Source organism: Sorex araneus, chromosome 2 (assembly GCF_027595985.1).
Source record: "Sorex araneus isolate mSorAra2 chromosome 2, mSorAra2.pri, whole genome shotgun sequence".
In the NCBI taxonomy this organism is placed as follows: Eukaryota; Metazoa; Chordata; class Mammalia; order Eulipotyphla; family Soricidae; genus Sorex; species Sorex araneus.
The window spans coordinates 303,198,952-303,225,298 of NC_073303.1; the positions used below are offsets into that span (position 1 = coordinate 303,198,952).

Consider the following 26,347-nt stretch of genomic DNA (forward strand, 5'->3'; position numbering starts at 1 on the left):
TCATGACAGCATTCAGAGGAGCATTTCTTGTATAAAAGACTGAGTCCCACTCTGCCACGTGCAGGCAAAGGCCAGCCTGCCAAACTATTTCTCCTACTCAGGAGCAGTCTTCTCAATCCTCAGACTCCCTGAGCATAAAGTGGAGGAATAACCTCAGAAGGTTCCTAGTGTGCTATTCCATTACTCATGCATGAACTCCCTAGAGAGGGTCTTGCAGACCTTTTTATGTTTTATAGTAATTAGTCCCTGTGTATACCACACAACCACCCCTCCCCCCCACACACAAGTACACACAATCATTGGTGTTGCATACAGACTATTGCTTTTCTCAAAATATAAACAAGCTAAAACTTTATATGATGAAGAATGGGTTACCATCTGGCAATATTTTCAAGCAAGGGAACAATGTGCATTAATTAAATTAGTTTAGTTTGAAAAAAATTAAACCTACAAAAATTTATATTACAATGAATATTTTTATCCTTTCATCCATATTAACACATGGTCCAGTAACATTATAATAAACAATTATAACATTATATTATTTATAATATATAATTTATAATATACAAGGGTGAAAAATGAATACAAAAACACAGCTCCCTTTTGGTAAGCACTGCACACAAAACATTATTTATTGGTTTTCTCTGAAAAACCAAATGATTAATTATGTTTTTATTTTAGTTTAAGCATAGTTTAATTTTTTCTCAAGTGCATAATAAATTAATAAAAATGAGTTATACGAGTTCTTACAGAATTCTTTTTAATGTACATTATTTTTTATTTAAACTCCTATTTCTAGGAGAAATTGAAAAAGTTACTAGAGGGCTATAGAGTCAGAACAGGGGGTATGCTATTTGACTCTTGCATGAAGCTGACCCAGCTTCAATCCCTACACTGCATCAGGTCCTCTGAACCACATCAGAGATTATTTCTCAGCACAAAAAGCAGGAACCATACCTGAGCAAGTTTGGGTATGCTCAAATGCCAAATCCGTCTCTTCCCCCAATATCAATCATTTTTGTAATCTTAAGTTAATTAGAACATGTGCCCTAATTTTGAATTGTTCAATATATTATTATTTTCTTTATGTATAATTACATACTAAGTATTTATTATTTCAAATGTGTTAAATTTTTTTACTATTTCATTAATTCCCTGATATAAAATACTATTTATCTAACTTTAAATACAAGTGACCTATATAAAATATAATTTATACCTCCATATTCCTTATTCAGTCTCTAAAATTTCAAATTAAACAGTGCTTTATTTGAAAAAGGGTACAATGGAAAAGGGTATGTGTTTCCATGCCTAAGTTCAAAAATAAGTTTTTTATAAAACTCCCTAGGTTTATTTCTATTTCAAAATTATATCTAAATAAAGATTTATGCACCTTTAATTCCTTCTATGGTTACTACTGAGGGCCATAGACAAAGAGTTGGAGCTGCTTTGGGAAGTGATCATGTGGATAAATATCCACAGCTACCCACAATGTTTATGGTGTGACACTGCCTCAAAAGAAGTTGTAAAAATTAACACTGGGACTACAATTTTATAGTATTTTATATTCACTAGTAATATACGCATCATATAAATTTAGAATCATAATCTCTAAGGACAATATAAGTAAACATTAAATAGCAACCTGGCAACCAGTGGAATTAGGAAACCTAATGTAGAATATCTTACATATTAACAATGTAAATACATAAATAAACACAAATTAAAAAAAGAAGACTTCATTGTGCATTGTTATATGAATACACATCATTTTTGTAGGAGGTAATTAAAATTCATTTGATTTGTCCTTCACAATACCTGTGAGTTTGAGCACTATATGATTATTCTATTTTTTTCATAGTTCATCCTCAGTGCAAACATAAATGACTCCTTGAAGACAAACATAAAATTGCTATCATGGGCAACAGCAGAACATTTTAAGGCTAGCATAACTAAATTTCTTTTACAGCTTAATTTATTTTATTTTATCATTATTTATTTTATTTTATCACTCTGGTCTAAAATTACAATTTTTGTAAAAATATATACATATATTACCACATATATGTATATATATATGTATATATATATACAATTATATATACTCTAGTAATTGTGAAAGGTTAAGAATGCAATTGCAGAACACTTAAGGCTATAAATTTACAGGTGACAGATCAAAGAGAAATTTATAGGTGACACATCAAAGAGAAGAAATCATTTATGCCTTCAAATTTTATCAGTAAGGTATAGGGAGGTGTGGTTTGAAAAACTCTCTTTAAAGAAATTTATTTGCAAATTAAGGAAGTGGATACATTAAATTTTCTGTCAAAATTCCAATTTTTAGGAGCACATTGTGGGGATCTAGCCCAGGACAGACCACAGGAATCTATTTAGCTTTCTTAAGACTCTTTTTACAGGAGCCCGCATTCTAGAATAACTTGATTTTCTGCCCCTGAGCAAGGAATTCAGATACAGGCACCCCGGTTGGCAAGAAGGGTGGTGGTCAGACCAGATAACCAGACCCATATCACATGACCCGTATCACAAGACCCAGGACTGCCCCCAGAACCGGGACATTCCTGAATATTGGCGCGAATACTGATCTCTAAAACCATAGGCTAAGGAGTGATGTCCTTTTAAATGGATTGGTTAAGAAAGTTTGCAATATGACAAATCTATTGGCTGTGAAATGCGCGGGCTCTGCTGTAACGGCCAGGGAAGGCCTATATAAGATCTCCTTTGAAGAAGCTCGGGGTCTTTTGCCCAACCTGCTGGACCTGCGTGTCCGTGTAGGCGGCTGGACCCTGGCTAGCCAGTCTTACAATAAACCCTGCTTGCTGTTTGCAGTCTCTGGAGTCTCTTTGTCATTATAGGGAGATCTCGATCCGCGCCCTAACACACATATAGCTTGTTATGAACAGCATTTCTCTGGTGAATTTAAGTAGCTTGTTGAAAGTTTTCAAAATAAATCAACGTTAAAGAAAGACCATATGTTCTATAAAACTTAGGAAATGTGCCATGTATGTCAATATATTGAGGATTTTCCTTAGTATATCTTTTATAATACATATCAAGAAATAATTCTGAAAAGCATGGTTTATGTTTTTTCCTTCCTTTTTCTTCTTCTCTTCTTCATCTTCTTCTTGCATTAATTCCTTTTTGTTTCAGTAAATCATTTTTTCCAAATATTTATAACATTACCAACAGATTGTTTCAATTTTTTTAATTTTATATTACTGTTTTTGAATTTTAAAAATTATATATTGACAATAAAAATAATTTGAAGAATGTACATAGTAAAATATTTGTCAGTATGAAGGTAATAAACACTAACTTACAATTTTAAGTGATGTATGATATTGCTTTTTAAAACTTCTTTGCTTTGCTTGCTTTAGTATATAAAACAATTTATTTAATTGAAGAGCTAAATAAATCACCCAAACAAAAATATAAACTGAAATAAAACATTGTTTAATTAAGATAACAATGAGAAAGAAAGATGGGCTGTGGAACAAGTAGAACAAATAAATAAGAATCTCACTGAATCAAAGTGATATGACCTATCACAGGTAAGCACATGCCAGTGAATACTAGAGTTTTCAAGAATAAAAAGTTTAAAAGATAATCCATGAACAAATTCATACTTTAAAGTATGTATAAATTCATGTAATAAAATTCTATTACTTAAAAATATCTTACCCAGAGTGTCATTAGGTCTAACTTAACTTTTGTGGTGCTCTATAGATGATTAACTCATAAACTTATTGGTAGGTATTTGACCAAACATATTTATGGTAAGGTGGGGAATACGGTGTAATGTCATAGCATCACTTTTATGATGCTGTGTAAGTGGGGATATTTTTCCAACTTGCCAGCAACGATATTATGTATTTCTCCTGAGAGAACGGCCATGCCATTGAGTACTATAATGGTTGATGGTCAATATATCAATTAAAAAGTAACAAATTAAAAGTAACTCAGCCAAAATCATCTTTAAAACATGACTGTAGGATAACATAGCCTCAGTAGTTTAGGTTTATTGGTTACTCCCGTTACAGTGCTCCTATTCCTCTTTGTTTATTTGTAGCTTCTTTCTTAGTGTTCTGTTGACTTGTAAATAATGTTTTTCTCTTCTCCTTGAGTCCTTTGCATAGTTTATTTAGAGCATGTCTTTTTGTATGGACAGAGGAAGACATTTAATATTATGCCTTTGCAATTGAGATTTAATTGGCTTTGAATATTATTAATTCCCGGGCATCTGCTTTCTTGACTGTAGCCTTGGTTGCCCTCAGTTCCTAGCCCTCTTAAAAGGCAGGGTCCCAACGTGGGACGAAGAAGGACCCAGGGCAAGCGGTAAGTTGTGTGCTACCCTGGCATCGAGATGGGCCTGGCCAAAGCGCCTAATGCTTAACTATATGTTAAGAGCTTGGTCATGGGGTGTCATGTCATGATCCAAAAGCAAGGACGAGACAGGGCCCTGCTAGGGCTAGGAAAGCTAATCTGGCCTGAGTGCTGTAGTCTGAGATGAGGTGACCCCCGGAGAGCAATTCTAAAAGTTTAATGCATCTCTTGCTATGCCCATACAAAATGATTAATATTGTGAATGCTTATATGTTTGTTGGACAGAGAGGAGAAACACAACCATGGGATTTCATCCTTGGATGGGTCCTGCTGAAAGAGTATCTGTCCTAGAGAATAGGTGTTCTGCTAGTGTTATTGAACTTTTTGTGCCTAGCATTTTATTTTATGGTTAAAATCTGTTCTAAACAAAAAGGGGGGAGATGTTGGAATATTTTCCCTTTTCCAACTGCCTTCTGGAGTTTTGTCACAGAAACCTAGCTGATCTTTGACCCGCAGATCTAAGGTGCTAGCCTAGTCTTTGGGATGTAAATTTCAGGTGCTGTCTAGTTTGTAGTTGACATGTAGATTTCTTGCTGCAGCCCAGCCTGGTCTTTGGGATGTAAATCCGAGTGCTTTCAGCCCAAAGAAGGCTTCGGCTTCGGTTTTGGTTTTGTATCTTGTTTCCGGGGGCAGATCCACAGGGCCAGATCCACCGAGAGAGATCGGGGAGAGAAGGAGGAGGAGAGAGAGAAGCCAGAGAGAGGCAGGAGTTGAGCAGTAGATCCAGAGAGAGGCCGGAGCTGGGAGTGCGGGAGATGAGAAAGTTTGAAGATTGAATAAATGGTAACTAATCAGCAACCAGCTTCTTCCTTCTTCCTTCCGTCACCTGCCCTCGACCGACGGCACACACAGCGGTTCTGGGGCACCGGACGCGGGCGGTGAGACAGAGCCGCCCGGAGAGCCCGCGAGTGCACGCGCCCCTCGGCGTGCTTTAGTTTTTTACACATGACATTAATTTTGATTGTACAAACTAGTTCAAGATTAATGTGTTAATATCTCAATTGTTTATGCTACTGTTTGCTATTTACCATAAATATTCAAGACACTTATCTTAAATCCAGGATTTTAGCCAGAATATCACAAAGACTTCCCACATTATCTAGGTTTAGATAAAATGAATTTACAAATTGCCAGTGTATACTGAACAGAAAACCTTGTAAAACAGTAATAAACTGGAAAGATTGCTTGGTTTTAACACAAAGCAAAGCCTTGTAAACCAAGGATGTAGATAAACCTGCCAATAGAATCACAATTTTAAATGTGAAACTTTATTGAAGTGGTAAATTAGTGTAAGAAAGGGTTTTAAACCAGTATATTAGTCTTTATGTTGACTTCAGTTAACTTCTAGTAGAATAAATGGCACAAAGGAAGACAAATTAAGTTGAAACTACTGTAAAAATTTGAAATTCATAGTGAACAACAACAAAAAAACTACTTCTCTTCTTATAAAACTAAATAAAAGAAAAAGCAAGCCAACATAAACTGCTATGTTCATGATAACAGACTAGCCCAGCATAAGAATGTTTTAAATTTCATTTGACTTTTATATTTAATACCAAGTATAGAAATAAAAATTTCTAAATTTTAATTTTAAATTAATTTTTAATTAATTTTAATTTTAAATTTTAATTTCTAAATCTCCGGCCTCCCATATGGTCCCTGAGCACCACCAGGAGTAAATCCTGAGTGCAGAGCCATGAGTAACCCCTGAGCACTGCTGGGTGTGACCAAAAAAGCAGAATTTTTTTTTCTAGGTTAAAATCCAGTTGTCAACATGACTGTATTCAGAGGCTTAGCCTGTAAGTAGGTTAAATAAGATGCTTAAGTACGTGACTCTAATGCAACAGGACTAGCACCTTGCGAAAGGAAGCAAGACCAGGAATAAAAACAGAGCCCTGCAGTCTCCAGTGAGAATGGAACAATATGAACATCCAGTGGAGAGGCCTGAACTATTTACCTTCCCTGCACCTTACTCTGGAATTCTGTCATCTAGACCTGCGAGGAGACAAATCTCTGTTCTTTAAATCATCTAATCTGTGATGACATCCTAAGTAATGAAGACTTTATTTTTGTTTGTTTTGGCCCAAGCTGGGCTGTACTCAAAGCTGACTACTGGCTCTGCACTCAGGGCCCAATCCTGGAGGTACTCAGAGAGCCGTATGAGATATTCAGGGATCCAACTGGGTCAGCTGCATGCAAGGGAAGCACCCCATCTATTAAACTACTAAGCCGGCCCTGAAATAAAAATGCCTTTTAGGGGCTGGAGCAACAGCACAGCGGGTAGGGCATTTGCCTTGCACATGATCAGCCTGGGTTTGATTCCCAGCATCTCATAAGGTCCCCTGAGCACTGCCAGGGGGTAATTCCTGAGTGCAGAGCCAGGAGTGACCCCTGTGCATTGCTGGGTGTGACCCAAAAAGCAAACAACAACAACAACAACAACAACAGCAATGTCTTTTAACTTTAATTCCAAAGTATATAATCATGAAACCAAGAGCAATATATTATTTTAAAGGCAGGGTCCTAGTAACTCAAAAGATTCAAAACATTTGAATCATTTCCGTTGGGCAACTAAATGTCTACGTGATTTAATTGTAATCCCCTATAGAATAGGAGCATGGCCAGTCAGAAAGAAAGCAAGGGCTGGGGTGTCAGTAGGAAGCAGGGGAGCACTGTGTCAGACTGGGGTAAAGCATGGGTGGCCCTCAGCGCAGGAGGACAGAGCAGAATTGGAGTGACGTGCACTTGCTCTCAGCCGGGAGATGGTGCCTTGGGAATGAGGCACTGAAAGGGAAGGAAAAGAGTCTGTTTACGTGATCTAAGTCTTTCACTTTGGAAAAGACAGATGGCCAAATTTCTTAAGAACTCCGAGTATATTCACACTTTTTTGACAATATTTCATAATGCATGTTTCTGAATTAAAATAATCACATTATTCCTTTTCTGTGGCTCTCAGGAAACATCATATTCACACGTCTATTTTAGCTACTTAGGCATCTTTTTTTTCATGTTTGGATCAGATGCTTCTGGGCAAGAGGCACATTCCATGCGCTTATTGTGTTCCAGGCTGTACCTAAAGTAATGCCATACACACTTGGATATTTTATAAATATTTTTCATGTCACAAAACTGGAGCAGACTGGGACACCCACTACAAAGTTATACTTTAGTGTGGTCCTGTGCTTATGACTGATTTGTAATGTATGTACTGTAATTTCTGCTGGGAAGATCTTGGAAGTTATGTCTTTTAAAAAGTGATTTGGGTCCAGAAAGACAGTACAGCACCTAACACATGCTCCTAACTCAGGTTTGATCCCTGGCACCACGGGATGGCCCTGAGCCCCAAGAGGAACCTTCCTTGAACAAGAGCCAGGAAGCATGCCCTGGGCACTACTGGGTGTGGCCCCAAATCTAAAATAAAACAAAACGACTTAAAGGCACCCAGAGTCAAGGAGTTAGCAGAAGGGGCAGGACCCTGAGGGGCCCCTCCCACCGCCACCCTGCAATTTCTCAGCACCATTAGGCTCAACCCTGGAGATTCCAGACGCTAACATGTGTGGCCCTAGTGGTTCCCACATTGCAGTGCCCAGGCCACTGTGGACCTTGGTATCAACCCTTCCGGCCCTGTTTGCTGAGTATCACTGTGAATGCCCCAAGGCTCTTTAACATTGTTTGCAAGAAAACAAACAAAAAAATAAAATAAAATAAAAAAGACCTACAAAATAAATACCCATTCAGATTTAAAAAAAAACACTTCATCTTGTGGATAATTTTATAATATTGATACAATTGGATTCCACTGGATTTTCTATTTCCTGCGAGCCTAAATAGAATAAAGCTAGATTGACTAGGTGGGTCTCATTCCCTGACCCTCCAAGAGCCTCCAATGCGGCACCGTTGGAAAAGTTGAGCAAAGAGAGGCTGCTAAAATCTCAGGGTTAGGACGAACGGAGATATTATTGGCACCTGCTCGAGCAAATCGATGAACAGGATGACAGTGATAGTGATACAGTTACTAGGTTCACATGTACAAATGCTTCAGATTTCCCCCTAAAAAGCCTCTTAGAAATTTTATAACTATTCACCTGAGACTTAGAAATAAAAGTCTAACATATAGATAATTAAATTCTGTTTTTTTTTAATTAGGCAAATCGTCAATATCTCTCAGGGAAGAGTGACAGAAGTTGGTGTGGGAAAGAAGGAGAGAGAGAAAGAGAGAGAGAGAGAGAGAAGAGAAGAGAAGAGATTTATGTTAGTTTCTAGTTTTGAAATAATTATATGGGGCAATAAAGTGCAGAGGTTTAAGATTCAGGCATTTGTCTTAGACATGGCTGACCCAAGTTCAATCCCTGAAATCCCATGGTCTCCTGAGTACTACCAGGAGTGATTACTTGAGCACATTGGGTGTGACCTCCAAAATACAAAAATAGTAGCACTGTCATCCTGTTGTTCATCAATTTACTTGAGCGGGCATCAGTAATATCTCCATTGTGAGACTTGTTGTAACTGTTTTTGGCATATTGAATACCCCATGGGTAGCTTGCCAGACTCTGCTGTGCAGGCGGGATACTCCCAGTAGCTTGCCAGGCTCTCCGAAGGGGACAGAGGATTCAAACGCAGGTTGGCCACATGGAAGGCAAATGCCCTACTCGCTGTGCTATTGCTCCAGTCAAATACAAAAATATTTTTAAAAAATTAAGAAAATTAATTGTAAGCAGCATACTTTTAATTTTTAATTTATAAATTATTTCAATGAAGGAAATTATGTTTTATACATATTTTATTATGCATTTAAATTTTGATTTTTTTAAAAAAAATATTCCTTTTTCTAAAGAAAGCAGATGAGTTTTAATTTCTCATCTTTTTAGAAAAGTTAGACATTCTATTCTAATTCATAGAAGATCCAACAGAACACAAAAGAGTAAAAAGTACATATATAACAATATATAACAAGTACATATATAACATATATAGCAAGTACATGTATAACTGCAAATATGGGAATTAAAAATAAGAGTGAGAAATGCAGCTAGACTGTGAACTGAGCTACAACCCCAAGCCGCCCAGGGAGAGGAAAGTATTTTCTCTCTCAACCCTCTTTCTACGGGGGAAATGGCAGTGGCGGCAGTGACAGCAGTGGCGCCCACGTGGCATCCACCATCTTTTAGAACAACCCAGAGGTATGAGTTTGCAGTGACGTGGCGCACAGGAGATCATGGGATGGGGGTATTACCAGCACACTCTCCGCCCAGATGAGATCCAAGCAGCCGTGCACAAAACGGCCCCTCTGCTCCTTAAAGACTGTGATCCTCGAGGTCTACCATTTTGGTACCCAGTGGCTTCTTATAGAAATGCATCTAGACTATGAACTGAGGTAAAATATCAGAAATCCAAAACTGCGGGGCCATGAGCTCATATAATCTGCAATCTCAGCAATGGAAAACAAATTATCAAATGATGCCTTTTCAGCAGGTTTGATTGTTGGGGGAAATTCCAAATAATAGTGAGTTTTCTGTTGAAATATTGAAAGTATTCAAAGTATAGAGATAATAGAGTAAAGATCATTAGCCACTTTGGTGGGGGGAGGTGTGGGAGGGGGGCATATTGGGGTTCTTGGTGGTGGAACTTGTGCACTGGTGAAGGGATGGGAGTTTGATCATTACATGACTGAGACTTAAACCTGAAAGCTTTGTAACTTTTTTCATGGTGACTCAATAAAATAAAAATTAAAAAAAAAAATAAGAGTGAAAAATTAACTTAATGAGGAGTCCTATTAAGTAACGAGCAAGAGACTTTCCTCTAGAATATGTAAGAACAACAATAAATATATTAGGAAAAGAACAAAAACCTGTGGGGGAGGATCCTCTGTGGTGGCCCTTGGGGATCACTTTCATGCAATGTTTGATGAACCAACTGGGGCCATGGATTAAACCTGAGACTCCCATATGTGAAACATATGCCCAAGCCCTTTGAGTCATCTCCTCCTCCCCAAGAAAAACAAAACAAGATGTTCTTAATTACAGAAAAAATGCTTAAGTGAACAAAAATAACTGAGTGGACATATACAGGGACATATTCATAAATGTCTGTGAGGTGCTCAGAATCACTGATTTTCTGGTAAATTAAAAAAACTGCTATATACCATGTTAATGATATCAAATATTGGTGATACATGTGTGGGACTTCCCGCATTTTGATGGCCATATAATTGGCACATTAACTCGAGAACATTCTTTGTAAAATCTACTAAGGTTAAAATACAAGCCTCCTCTGTGATCTAGATAGATCCTCTCCTAAATGAATGAACCCACTGAACGAACGCACAAGAATAATCACAGCCACAATACACAATGTCAAAGCAAACACAACTCATCTAAGTCTAAATAACCATCCCAGGGAGTGAAATATTAGAGAAGGCATTTCTAAATCTCTTATGGTACTAAAAGCATGAGAAGCTTATAAGCTAAAATTTTAACTTGGGGGCTTGGAGATATAGTATGGTGGTTAAGGGGGTTGCTTTGCACGTGGAAGACCTTGGTTTGGTTTCTGGTACTCCATATGAAACTGGCCCCAATCTCATGCCATCTGCGCCCAAGCCTGTTAGAGTGAGCCTTGAGAACACAGCCAGGAGGAAGAACTGAGCACTGCCATGTGTGAACCCAAAGCAAACAAAGCAATGAAAATACCAACCTTAAAAAACAAACAAATGTTGGGAGGACCGATTCAGGTTGAAAGATGCGTGCTGAAAGTAGACTATAGACCGAACATGATGGTCACTCAGTACCTCTATTGCAAACTGCAACACCCAAAAGGAGAGAGAGAGCAAAAGGGAATGCCCTGCCACAGTGGCAAGGTGGGGTGGGGGTATGGGATGGGGCTGGTGGGAGGGATACTGGGAACATTGGTGGAGGAGAATGGGCACTGGTGGAGGGATGTAAACGATCACTGTATGACTGAAATGCAAACATGAAAGTTCATAAGTTTGTAACTGTACCTCACAGTGATTCATTAATAAAAAATTAACAAAAAACAAACAAACAAAAACCAAGTGTTTTTTGTCCTTCACTGTTCACAGGGCAATTGATATTTTATTCCTACAGTCAGAAGACAAAATAATATGTTAACCTTTGTTACAGTTTCTTAGAAACTATGGTCACTTCTGAGATTATTTTTAAGTTATAATAAAACATTTCCAAATAAAACCCAAAGAAGAGAGTACCTCAACATATGCTTGTATTCTTATTAAACTGCTTTAGTATCCATCATCCTTTTACTATCCTCTAGACAATATTTAAGGTACTATTTCATGAAGCCTAAGAAAAACCTAATAACTATAGTGTATTTAGATTTAGAAAACATTTATGAAGCTTCAAATGATTCCAGTTTCTGCACTCAGGATGATTTTCTTTTCAAATTCAGTGAATAACCTCAGAAAATAACATCTTTTCTTAATGTTGATGGCTTAATTTATTTTCATTTCAAAATCAAAGTTAGAGGATCAAACACAAGAGGAGAGCACTAATAGTATTGCACTGGGCTCAGACCAAAAGGATAATTGATTTTTTTCTTAGTGATTAGAAAGATAGACAGTGACGAACATGTGTAGCAAATGTAGAAAAATGGGCAATTATTATAAATTCTTATACTAAATTAAAGAAGTTAGGTCAAAAGACTGTATGTTGAATACATCATTTTTACATTTTGTGATACCATTTAAGACAAATCAATAAGGTGATAATCAGATCTATATGCCATGAACTATGGATGAAGACAGACAATTAAATTCAAAAGATTATGAAGAAATGTTTAGATGACACACTGTATATCTTCATAGAGATTGCATTTATATCTCAAATTTAACCAAATTGTATACTTCAGAAGTTTTATTAACTTCATTAAAATTGTACATCACTTATTAAGCAGCCAAATGTATCTAAAAATAATATCCTATGACAGTTTTATAAACTGATTAAAGAGAAGTTGAAAAATTAGTATCATTCTTTATTAGGACAATATCCTCTTAATAGAGTTTTATATGTTTCTAAATTGTCTATTGAACACACACACATACATCCTACAAGCTCAACTGAAAGACACATAATTTCAATATAGAATCAGATTTGATTTTAGGATAGTTTACAAATATTTTAACTACAGATGTTTTATTACATCCTCTCTGAAATTAAAAAGAAGTCAGATCTGCCACATCAGTATCCTTAATGGGAAACCATGCCAAACTTAAAATATTAAAAATATTTTAAAATATTTTACACTTATTTAAGATGTGCAAAGGCATTTCTTCTATTTTTTAATGGGGGAGGAGAAGAAAGGTTTCCCAAGCAGTGCTATACAAGCACAAGATTTTTATCATTCAGGGCAGCTCTTTAATGCTACAGCCCCAGGATAAGGTATGGCTTGGGCTCCATGTTACCAGGAACCAGCTTTGTGGTCAACATAACTTCAGGATCACACAGCAGAGTGGAGGGGCCTCTAAGCCAAACCCTGCTGTCAACTGGGGTAAACTACGTGGAAAGTCAAAGACTTTGTTGACAAGGATTAGTCTAGGGCCATCCTTGATGGTATTTAGCTTAGTGGTATTTGGGGATCATGAAGGCCATTCTAGAAATACTGAGAATCGGCTTGGTCATAACTCAGAAATCCTTTGGAGGACATGAGTGCCAGTGATGGAATTTGGGCCCTTGCACATTCTAAACATACTCTCGACTTTACATTTTACTCACTCTTTTATGGGTTTTGGGACACATTCAATTATCCTCAGGGATTACTTCTGACTCTCTACTCAGGGAACACTTATAAAAGTGCTTGTGGAACTATATATGACTAGAGGAACAAAAGCAGGATCAGTTGAGAACAAGGGAAGTGTCCTATTCTTTGTTCTATTTCTCTAGCCTCCTAATTTGCATTTTAAGTGCCATTTTATTCTCAGATATTTCTATAAGCTTTCTACTACTATATTCTATAGACTTGTTTTTAATTGCTTGCTATTGTAATTACCTTGAATTTCAATGAATACATATCCTGTAAGGTTGTCAAAATAGCAAAGCTGCTACACACAAGCAAAAGGCATCGCTGTAAATTAAGTCTCTCCACTTTCTGGAAGTTTTAGTACATATTTTCTTTTTCCTGACCACAAACTTATTCAGAAGTAACTTCCCGGGGGAGGAATCTGCCAATTCCTAAGAGAAACAGCTACAGACTTTCTTCCTTTGAGGTTTTTTTTTTTGTATGTTTGTTTGTTTTTTCCTTCAAGCAGGTATGAGGATTGGAGAATTCTAAGCAGTACAAAGCAAGAGGAATTCATTTACAGATCTGAATATAATTTAGTACATGAATATTGGAGTTTAGCTGATCTAAAATATACAGATTTATCCATTTCATCTTTTATAATGTCTTCTTTATTATGCTACATATGGAAATGTCAATGAAAATTATTAAACTAGAAAATACTTTATGAAAGTCATAAAATGTTAGTTTGCATTACATTTCAATAAAGAATTATGGCTAAACCAAAGTGCTATTCATTATCACTCTCCTCTTTCCACCCTCCTCAACCTTCATTTCAGTCTTCATAATACTTAATAGAAACACTATGGAATCTAAAAGGTCATTGTTTATATATATATATATATATATATATATATATTTATAGATGTTGGGGTTGAGAAAAAACCACCTCCAGTAGACACATGAAATATTTTCATTCTGAGAAAGAACATGTAATAATCCATTTGCAGAGTAACTCACAAAACACATGCAAAAATAAAAATGTCAATAAAAGTATGCATATATAAAACAAATAATAAATGGAAAAATTGCAAAATTATTTAAAACATTATTTAAATCACTTTTAGATAATTTTTTTTAAAAATTGTTTTATTTCATAAATCACATTTTTTCTAGGTTTAATTTTTTGGTAGAAAATACATGTTTCCATTTTGCATAAATCTATTTTCAAACAATAACTTCTAAATATCTCAAGTTTACTTATTACTATTTGCTAAGAATTTTATATATTTATATAGATTAAATTCATAGGAACAGGCAATATTTTTGTTTGTCTTGTTTCTGAGCTATAGCCAGCAGTATACTCAAGACTTACTCCTGACTCTGTGCTTAGAAATTATTGTGCTGATGGTCCAAAAATATGTGAAATCAGGGAAAGAACACTGGTGAACGGCGTGCAAGGTAAGTTTCAAAACAAAGGTATTATTTCTGGTCCTAAATTTATATTTTCGTATATGTTTCCTTTAGGTGCATAATTCAAACTATATATACTCACATATACAGTGACTGATATATTCATATATGAATAATATAGACCAGCAAGTAAAGAATTTCAGAAAGTAAGATGAATAATGGGTATACTGATTTTATATTAGGAATAAATTATTCCTTAGAACTATTTTATACATTCCAATATTAAATAAGAATGTGGAAATACATTAATGATAACAGAAAAAACCTTGCATAAATGATTTATAAAAAGTGTTTCAAGGCCTGAAGTGATAGCACAGTGGGGTAAGGCGTTTACCTTGCACTCGACCAAACCGGGGTCAATTCCCAGCATCCCATACGGTCCCCTGAGCACCGCCAGGAGTAATTCCTGAGTGCAGAGCCAGGAGTAACCCCTGTACATCGCCGAGTGTGACCCAAAAGGAAAAAAAAAAAAAGTGTTTCAAGTTTTTGTCTTACCTCTGCTACCAGTTGCTGAAAAGAAGGTGAAGATACAGAATAGAAACTTGAGTTGCCTCTTATGGGACTATGGAGACTCACATAAGCCACAGCATTTTTTTGCAAAACCATCTTGAAATTCTGAAATTTAAAATTAATATTAAAAATTAAAATTTCATTTAATAAATAAAATAATATATTTTATCATATCACATATATGACAAGTAATATTACTTATCATAGAAGTAATAATAGACTATTTCTACTTAAAATCATAATGCTATTTTAATATTCCATATAAAATTTCAGATGGGTATTGTAAATAAGAGTTGTCAGGAGAAAGAACAAAATAAAATACATAAAGCATGTTCCCCCAAAAATTGAGTTTTTAAGATGATATAACCTTCATGATTAATATAATGTTATTCATCTTTAATATGAAGAATGTAATATTTGCATTTATACAAATATTATAGAAAAGCAATTAATATCTTAGCCATTGAATAAAAGAATATACATGGGTAAGCTACTTCAGTGATTAATCAAGTCAACTTTATTCTTTGAAGTGCAATACTTTTGACATAAAATAGATCTTTAGTCTCAGCAATATATGAGGCATCATATATTTGTGTTCTTGCTTTAAATAAAACCTGATATCTGATGCACAATGTATCACACACAAAAAAAAGATTCAATGGAATTCTTTTAGGGGTTCTCTGCCAGATCCTATCCATTCAAAATTCTGAAGCACTTTACCTATTAATTAGATACCATTAACAAGCCCGTTATTTTTGTTTGCTTTTTTTTTTTACACAAACATTTAAAGGATAATTATCATGGCAAGCAGTTGTATAGAAAAATCCTAAAATTGTATTAGTACACAGATCTTCATCCAACACAATCATAAAACACTGCTGAGACTGTTATCTAGCAAAGTAATAATTTTATTCCTCTTTTGTGTTAAAAATTCAGCTCTACAATCTGTATTAGAAGTGGGAAATGCATTTAAAATTAAAAGCATTACACGTGAACAGAAATGATAAACTTTAAAGGTTAGAAATTCTGCTTTAAATATAGCATTTTTAAAATGGCTTTTGCTATAAAAGCTCTATAGAAACAGTTTGCATTTATTTTCTCACATAGAGACACTGTCTCTATATACCAGTCCATTTCATCCTCAGTGAAATGCACAATGGAGGTTATATAGCACTCATTTAAGGAATCAAATCTTAGAGAAGTTTATCTAGCCCAAGACCACATTCTATGGTAGAGAGGGATGGAACTGAGACTATTGTATACCAACCACAACTCTACCACAAGAGACCCTGAAGTATAATTCTTCACAAAAGAAATGGAACTTCTTAAAGGACCTATTTTGTAAAATAGACTTCTCAATGATGAAGGTCAGTTCTGAGTCAACTTTCTAGTAACACTTATTACCACAGATTTCTTTTTCATTTTCTCTCGTCTGTCTCTCTCTTTTTGTAGAGAAGGTATCTACCCAGCATCACTCTGGAACCAAGAGAGGGTCCTTCCTAGTGATACCTAGCAGTGATTTGAGCGTGATGATCGGGTACTAAAGTCAAGATGTGACATTATTTGGGCTAAGTATTGCTGGGGTCCACCAGGGCTACAGTTACTACTGCTGCTGGATTGGGGAAATATGTGCTGTCAGAAACTGAACTGAAGTCTTCTTACACTCTAGATCTATGATCTCTCCTTTTAAGCTGTCTACCAGGGCCTTAAAACATCCATTTCTTGTTATTTTTGACCACTAATTTTTATAATTACAACAATGAGTTTCAAAGGGTCCCAGTGAAAACAAAATTAAACTGAGCAGTATAACATGTCAAAAATTCCCTACTCAAGTTAACTAGGGAATATATTTAGGATATAATTAGTTTTTGTTTAAAATAAAATGTTTTAACTCTGAAGGAATAAATTTATAGGAGTAGATAAATAAAAACACTATATATTTCTCCAAAATTTTACATAACCAGACAGTTACAAAATAGCTTCATGAATTGTAATGAAATAATCTTCTGAGATATAGTAATTTACAGTAGTATATTTTATGAAGTCAATGACAAAATACTATGTATTATTCATGAATCACTATTAATATTTATCATTATTCACTATTTGATTACTCATATATCTTTGTTCATCTACTATAGCAGTCAGAAAGTGACTGAATGTATAATTAGTTACCAAATATTCCTACATATATACATATTCCAAAATAGAGTTCCCTAATATATGGAGAAAAAGTCTTTTTTTTTTAAGAAAAGTCTTTTCTAACAATTTTTTTTTCTATGCATTCCCACATTGAGAAACTGTATTTTGTATCTGCTATTGAGAAATATACATTCATATGAGAATCAGTAGAACAGACCCAATAAAACTAAAGGATATGTTTCTACTTTATTAACCACAAAAATACTAATTTGGCAATAGAATTGCTCACATACATGCAAAGACACATAATAGATCCAATTTACAGGCTATGCAACTCAATGTTTTCTAATAAATCCAAGAACTTTTGCAATATGCTTTATGATTTTAGGTTGGAATAGAAATTTAAGAGGTTAGTTATTGCATGATTTTTTTGCCATACTGAAATTTGACAAAATAAGTTTTATTCAGAAAAGCAAATTAATTTACTTGAATTAGTACTTGTGAATAGGTAAGCGATATTAACACCATAAATTTCATATGGAAGAGCATTCCAATTTGCAATGTGTGGATCTCAATAAATTCTCATTTTAATACTTTTATTCTCACTATTTTTATTCACCTTTTTGATATATTCTTTGATAGTCTATAAAACATGGGAACACTTGGAATATTAATTCTTTAGTTGTACTCTAGGAATACACTTCATTTGAACAAAGGTATTATAAGATACTTAAATGACAACATGGAGAGGTAGGTAGAAAAGGATTAGGGGCATATGGCTGCCAGAGAAATTGAGTCTAATCTCTTTTGTGTAGCTTAGATGAAATGCTAAAGTAATAAGCACTTATTACAGTAGCACTGTAGCATTGTAGCACTGTCCTCCCATAGTTTATCAGTTTGATCTTCAGGCACCAGTAATGTCTCCATTGTGAGACTTGTTGTTACTATTTTTGGCAGATAGACTACGACAAAGGGAGCTTGGCAGGCTCTGCTGTGCAGGAGGGATATTCTTGTTAGCTTGCCAGACTCTCTGAGAGGGACAGAGGAATAGAACCCAGGTTGGCCCCGTGCAAGGCAAACTCCCTACCCGCTGTGCTATTGCTTCAGTCCATTACAGTTGTTCTTAAAATTTATTATACAGTAAATTCATAGATTAGGAGAACATATTTTAAATATTATTTTTATATTTAGACAACATGCTCCAGCACTGTATTTTTTGTTATTCCTAGTCCAGTACTTCCTTTACTTTCCCCTCCCTTATTCTAATGCTTGGCTACTTCAGTTTTCTGCTCAAAAGCCCCTTGGGCTTTTTATCACTCAATATAAACCATGCCCTTGTGGTTTTAATGTATTGCAGATGTATCAGATGATCCAGTATTCGTCCATCGTCCTCTTACTTATCTTAGTTTACATAGTGTCCTCTAGTTACCTCCACGTTTCAGAAAATTGTAATATTTTATCTTTTATATAGCTGCATAATATTTCATCATTTAAGTATACCATAACGTCTTTGTCTATTCATATGTGTTGGCTATTTGGGCTTTTTTTTATATTCTTGCTATAGTATAAAGTAAAAAATATTTCACATGTAAGATTATTTTTTGATTTTAGAAAGTTGACTGTCACTGTCATCCCGTTGCTCATCTATTTGCTTGAGCGGACACCAGTAACATCTCTCATTGTGAGACTTATTGTTACTGTTTTTGGCATATCCAATACACCACGGGTAGCTTGCCAGGCTCTGCCATCCAGGTGCGGTACTCTCAGTAGCTTGCTGGGCTCTCCAGAGGGGCGGAGGGATCAAACATGGGACAGTTGCATGAAAGGCAAATGCCCTACCTCTGTGCTATGACAGAAAGTTAAAAAAAAAAAAATGGTAGTACTATCAGTGACTATCATCAATCTGTCCCAAGAGAAACCAAAAACCAGTCAAACACCATCATGATATGACATACCAAAGGTCTGATATCAACAAGAATGCAATAGTTTTAATACTTTTCTTTGTGTACATTGAGAAATGGAAAACACAGAGGAAGAGAGAGTAGAGAGAATATGATAATTAAGGTATATTTACCTCTCCCCATTCAAATGAGCCAATATTACCAAAATCTGTTCCTCCCCATGAACAGAAAACAATAGTGCGGTCTGGTCTCCATCCTTTTTTCACCTTCAGCATTAAGGCTTTGATGAAAGCTGTGATGATGGCAGTGCTACTGGCCCATTCTTGTCTATTGTAACCATATGCAGTATGATGGTGGCTACCAACAATGATATACCGATCTAGAAATAGAAGGAAACAAGAGCCATTAACGCAAAATATAACCCTTAACAATAAATTTAATGACATTTACATAATTCTATTGTACAGCTGAGCGATAATTATGCAAAATGGTTTTAATAATTAAGACTAACATTTTTCTCCCAGTCTTGATTCATACATCTGTATATATCAAGGAAGGGCAGCTGCTGAACCTAATTATTAATCCAAAGCTTACTGTCTTTTGTAAGATGCATATTAATTAATGCAATATACAAATATGCCACAATGAAACACTTATCTAACTTTTTTCAAAATCATAGTGAAAATGTCTTGTAAACAATGTATGCATGGCCTGTAAATAGTAATGAACTACTAATATGAATGGAGAGAAGTTTTCAGTAGAGGTAAATATTTAAAAAGTAGCAATCACATATGAATTTTGCTAAAAATGAAATATTTAGGGAATTATAACGTTTCAATTTAGAGTTTTAACCCTTCTCTATCTAAAAAAAGCATCAAATGTCATTTATCTACTTTACAAATTTTCACATATTTAATCAATCACACAAATTATATTAGACATGCTATGAGTAGCTCTCCAAAACAAAGGAATGTGGCATGTTCAATGCATGGTATCATCCACTGTCAATAAAAAGGACAATTAAACATAGTTTTTTAAAAATATCATCTCATTTTGATGATCATGAATCTTGTCATACAGAGTCAAATTTGTGTAACTAAGTAGTTTCATCTCTCATTGTATTGGGGACTGGCCCAGGCTCCTGTTCGGGCTCTACTTGTGTGACCTGCGCAACTAGTCCAACATCAGTCCGAGAGCGGGAGGAGAGCTTCAAAGACAGGGTAGGGAGGACTGTACGAAACATACAGCAACTTGCAAACATACAGTAACTTGCAAAGCTCAGGGTAAATATAGTATATGCAGTAAACAATCCATGAAACAGCCAGAAGTTACAAATTGAACAAGTGTTTCTGTCTGCTGTTCTTTTATGCAGGTGCTAACTCGAGCAGTGCTTTGTTCTTCCTAGCAGAGGAATGAAGATGTGGTTTCTAGCCTGGCCAAGAGTTTCGCCCCACTTAACGGGGTTAGCCGCCAGGGCATGATGCTCCCTCACGCCAAGTTCTCCCCTGCCTGTCCTCTTTACAGAGGACTGGGGCAGGGGGCGCCAGGGCCAGTCCCCAACATTGTTGTTAAATAATTTCTTTATTGTCATTATATTAAGTCTCTCAATGAGAGACGCTACTGGTGCCCATTCGAACAAATCGATGAGCAACGGGATGACAGTGACAGATATTAAATATCTCACAATTTGATTACAAAATGTATAGGGTTGTGTCTTAATTTCTTCAACCATAAAATAGAAATAAAAGTCATGCATGATTCTGTTCCTTTGAATTTTCAGTGAGCTACTATTTGTCAATCTCTCACAATACTTGATACCTAATAAGTACTACCAGTGTTTATTAGGTACCTATTAAATACTTTACATGCGTAGAGTGAGTCACCCCATAACTTTATGGCATAGATTTGCTGGGGGAAATCATTGTGTGATGCTATGTTAGTTTTCCATTACAAAATTGGCACAAAGAATTAATTTATTAATATTTTATCAAATTTAATTCACAGTATATATACATATTTACAAATGCTGAAAATCTAGATTTTATTCATTTATCTTTCAGAGAGTTCTGTCTGTACTCTACAAGAACTAATCTGAAAAATTAAACACCAATTTATGATTTCAGAGTTTCAGTCATTAAAAAAAGAAATTATGTGAATAAAAGGCACAATTTTGTTTATTTGATGAATAAATAAAATTTAACAAATGTCACGTATAAAATTATAAATATTTTTGCATAATTGATATTAAAATTGGTTCTCTTCAAAGTAGACATTTGATAAGGAAAGATCCTTTAGCCTAAGTTGAATTTTCAATAAAAATTTCTTTCAATGAAAACTTGCGTGTACAGCATTGATATTAAATATTTTTACTGTGTCAGTTAAAGATCTTTATGATGGAAAGTTGTTGAAATGAAAAAACTGCAACAGTCACATTGTTGAGATTCATTTATATCTTGTTTTTAGAAAAGCTATGAAAATGGGTTTTACAACTCTGCTCTGTAAAGAAATCAGAAAAAAAAATCAGAATACCTTTCATGAATTTTGTCAGAGTGAGCGGAAAAAAAAAAAACTGGGGGAATGAAAAACGTTATCTCAAAATCCTGAGTTAGCATAGATAGGGTATGTTGAATAATTCTCCATTGAGAGCGTAAATAAATGTTCCAACAAAATCAGCAGAAATGATAATAAAGACTAATAAAGACTGTTGCGGCTCCACAGTGTATATATAACAAGTACTTCAGAGAATAATTCATGATTAATTGTTACAATGTGCTTGGTTGTGTTGTTCTTAGTGTCTTAATTTATATGCCAGTTATTTTTACTTTTGGTACCCTGTAACATAATTTACAAGGTATACAATTATTTAGTATTTGGTCAAGGGATTATTATCAAACCTCAAGTCATGTAAATGTTCAGTCCATTCTAATGAACTGAAAGTTAGAGATATGACACCATAAACAGTGATAAATTATGCTGGTGGGATACTGTCGGTAGCTTGCCTGACTTTCCAAGAGTGACAGAAGAATTGAACTCGGGTCAGCTGCGTGGAAGGCAAACGCCCTACCCACTGTGCTATCCTCCAGCCCATATTTGGATTGATAGATAAATTTATTTATCTACCTGTTTAAACAGGTAGATAAATACTTTCCTTTAAAAAATATCTGTGATAAAAAATTTTAAAAATCTAAGTGATGTGATAAAGAACTAAAAGAATAAGAGAAAACATTGCTTTTTGTACCTATATTCCATCAGGCACAAACAAGTTTTCCAAATATAAATGCTGATTTCTTGTTTCCCTCCCACTATATATCATTTATTCTGATTTATTAATTTTTATGTTTAATTTTTTTCACAAAACCATTTGCACTGCATTTTCTTCCTCTTCCTCTTCCAATGGAAGAGAATGATCATCAATGGTAAAAGGCAGTTAGTTGCAAAAGCAATTCTTAAAACCGGCTTCATCTCAGAAGAGAAAGCTCTGGCTTCTCTACATGTGCACCTTCAAGTGCTCTACATGATCGGAAAAACTTCTATAGTAATGAACTACAGAATTCATCCCTGAAAGTATAGTCTTTAATTATGATTTATTTTTGAAGCAGTTTGGTAAGCAAGTGAATAAGGAATGACTTTTTGCCTCATTCTGACTGATCTGCTATTTAGTAAGTTGTAAACTCAAAGAAACTAGTTACAAATATCTACATATATGCTGAGCATTGCAATTGATCTATTACAAGATATTTCTTTTAGATGTTTTATATAAGGTATAGATTAGAGATGTCAGTAATATATCATGAAAATTGTAGGCTATGAATATTTTACCCTACTTACCTGGATATGTCAGACCCTTTAAATATCCAACAACATTAGTAACAGTTTTGAATGTTGAAATTGTTTGAATTTGAATGTTGATAATTATTTTTTCTGAAAAAAATAAGCATGTTATTTAAAGATTGTTTTAAAATGCATTGATCCAATATCAGCAAAACAATTCTAAACTATTATGTTTATGTAATCCAAAATTTGATTTTACCATTACTAAATACTCACTATTTTAATCCCAGGCTATTTAATGATAACTAAGACAAAATTGCTAGCCTCAGAAAACCCCAAAGTTAGAATTCTAAATTTCACTGAGATACTATTCAATTTTATGAGAGTCCAAAAAAGAAGGTCTTAAGGGAGATACAGGCAACTCATTTTTTAAAGAAAAATATTTCCAGAGAATTTTGAGCACGTTTTAACTTTAGAAAAAGAGCATGTGGATCATAATTAAACTTTTCCTTTATGACTCATCATTATGTTCTCACATTGAAAACTGTAAAGAATTAGATATTATAAAAGGAATTAAGAGTCTTAAAGCTGTACTTAGTTTAAAAATATAGAAGTCTCCGTTTCCACTCTTATGTAGGTCTTTCTGTTGTGCTGACTTCTTGGGTTCCTCTGGTATTTAAGAAAATAGATGGCAAAGAGGAAAATTAGGCCAATCATGAGGGAATTCAGAGATGGAAGTGTTCTGATGATGGCTTTTAATTTTTTATTTATTTATTATTTATTTATTTATTTATGTATTTATTTGTTTATTTATTTATTTATTTTTGCTGTTTTTCATTTTCTTTTTCTTATGTTTGGTGGGTAAGCACACACCTGGCAGTGCTTAGGTGCTGATCCCAGCTAAGTGGTCCAGGGTTTCTCCTGGAGGGCTCAGGAATTGAAATCAGGCTTTTTTTTTTCTTTTTGGGTCACACCTGGCAATGCACAAGGGTTACCTCCTGGCTTTGCACTCGGGAGTTACTCCTGGCAGTGCTCTGGGGACCATATGGGATGCTGGGAATCAAACCCGGGTCTACAGCGTATGCTCAGTTCTTTGACCTCTCTCTCTGATCCCCTATTTTTTCTTTTATATCTATAAAGTTATTTTTATGGGGAGGAATTCTGAGGCTATTATCCTATTATTCAAACTTTTACCTATTAGTTTTATCATCTATTGATTTTTGGGCTTGAGTGATAGCACAGCGGGTAGAGTGTTCGTCTTGCTCGTGGCTGACCCGGGTTCGATTCCTTCACCTCTCTCGGAGAGCCCAGCAAGCTACCAAGAGTATCTTGCCCACACACCAGAGCCTGGCAAGCTACCCGTGGCACATTCAATATGCCAAAAACAGTAACAACAAGTTTCAGAATGAAGACATTACTGGTGCCTACTTGAGCAAATTGATGAGCAACAGGATGACAGTGATACAGTGATAGAGTGATTGATGATTCTTACCTGAATCAAGTTTTATTCTGGTGGCTTGATGTATACATATATATGCATATACATATATGTATAAATATAAACATATGTATATATATGTTTAATATGAAGGAAGAGTTTTGTAAGAAAAGTTTTTTGGAATTTAGAAAATACTCCTACACTCTCACCAGAGTTGAGCTCTTGGAATTGAATGTCTGACTTCAAAACCTGTTATTTATTTGCTTGTTTTTCAAATTTAGTGTTGAGGACCAAATCCAGGGCATCGCACACACAAAGGCATGCATGTGCTCTTCTACTGAACCACATATTCAACCATTCTTTTCTTTCATCTTAAGGACTAGGTATCTGAAGTCTTCACCTTAAGTATCTTAAAGAAAAATATAGTTATCCAGGGTGCATAATGCTCTGAGAATTGGAGTTTCTGGGAAGTTAATGTGACATTTTGGCACACTCCTGGCAAACTAGGGGCACCATATGGGTGCTTGGATTGAACCCTGGTTGTCTATGTGCAAGGCACACTTACCCACTGTACTTTATCTCTGGCCCCTAAAACTCAGAATTCTGGACTAATGGTGTTTGTACTCTTAGTTTTATTTAGTCATTTATTTATTTTTTAAATTTTATTAGTGAATCACCGTGAGACAAAGTTACAGACTTACAGGTTTTCATGCTTACGTTTCAGTCATACAATGACCGAGCGCCCATCCCTTCACCAGTGCCCATTTTCTACCACCAATGGTACCAGCATTCCTCCCATTCCCCTCCCCCACCCTCTCCCCTTTAAATCCTGTAGTTGAGGAAGACTCGGGAGTGTGAGTGGGCTGTCAGAGAAGCCAATGCAACATAGATGGTCGTGTTGAGGAAGGAGGTGGTAAGCAGAAAGTAGCTAATGCAAAACAACCTTGTCATGCTGACAAACTTCCAAATGCCACTCATCACTGCTAGAAAAAAAATGTTTTGAGTCATCAGTTCTTTTTTTTTCTTTGCAATATACAAAGATTAAAAAGATGAAAAGAATTATGTTTCTTTGAAAATTAAAACTAGGAGTAAATAAGTTCTGTGGGAATGCCTGCACGTCACATATAATAAAAGGAAATTTGTTGAAAACTTGTGTATTGCAGGGGCTGAGAGCTAGTACAGCAAGTTCCGTGCTTGCTTGCATGCGGCCAACCTAGGGTTTGATCCCATATGGCCCACATGGACCTTATGACCCTCTGATTACTTCCAGGAGTGATCCTGAGGGCTGGACCAGCAATAAGCCCTGAGCAAAACCAGCTTCTCCCAGGGCACCAACAAAACAAATAAACCTGAATATTGGGTTTTATTTTAGGTGCTATATAGTCTTGTTAATCTTTTTTTGAAGGATTGGGGTGAGGGCACACCTAGAGCTAGCTGTGTTTAGCTTAGGATCCTGGCTCTCCATTCAAGAATCATTCCTGTTTAGTCTGAAGGATGACAGGGGGTGCCAAAAATTGAACCAGCCACTTGAAAGGCAAGTGCCTTATATTAATATCTCTCTGGACCCCTTGTTAATTTTAAAGAAAGTAATATATGCTATATTTAGGGTATTTCTATGATTTCTATTAGGGGTTTCTTTTGTATGTGACACATTTTATGGATTTTGACAAATGCAAAATAATATATCTAAATTTCACACAGAGAAGTCTTTTTGTCCTAAAATTTCTCTGCTGTTCCATCTCTTTGTTTTGAGCTCCTGGAAATAACTTATATTTTAACTTTATCTCCATATTTTTACTTTTTCAATCATCTTAAGAAACTTACGTGTTTTGTAACAAATTTCCCGAGAATTCATGAGAGTATTCAATTATAATTTAATTCATGAGAGCATCATACTGAGATTATCATGCTGAGTGAATTTAGTTAGAAGGAAAAGAACAGATACAGAATACTTTCTCATATG

General features: G+C 35.2%; 1 protein-coding gene and 1 non-coding gene across 2 annotated transcripts in view; both read right to left on the reverse strand.

The window, feature by feature from the left end:
- Window positions 1–26,347, reverse strand: part of NAALADL2 (N-acetylated alpha-linked acidic dipeptidase like 2) — a 743,119-nt gene that overhangs the window by 334,607 nt on the left and 382,165 nt on the right. The window contains exons 8-10 of the mRNA XM_004603291.2: window positions 23,004–23,096; window positions 19,349–19,554; window positions 15,118–15,237 (exon numbers count right to left, since the gene is read on the reverse strand). Of these exons, the coding sequence (XP_004603348.2) occupies window positions 15,118–15,237; window positions 19,349–19,554; window positions 23,004–23,096 (419 nt within the window). The remainder of the gene's footprint in view (window positions 1–15,117; window positions 15,238–19,348; window positions 19,555–23,003; window positions 23,097–26,347) is intronic.
- On the reverse strand, window positions 22,532–22,749 carry LOC129402726 (small nucleolar RNA U3). Its single transcript, XR_008628785.1, has one exon. It is a non-coding gene; the product is annotated as a small nucleolar RNA U3 (small nucleolar RNA).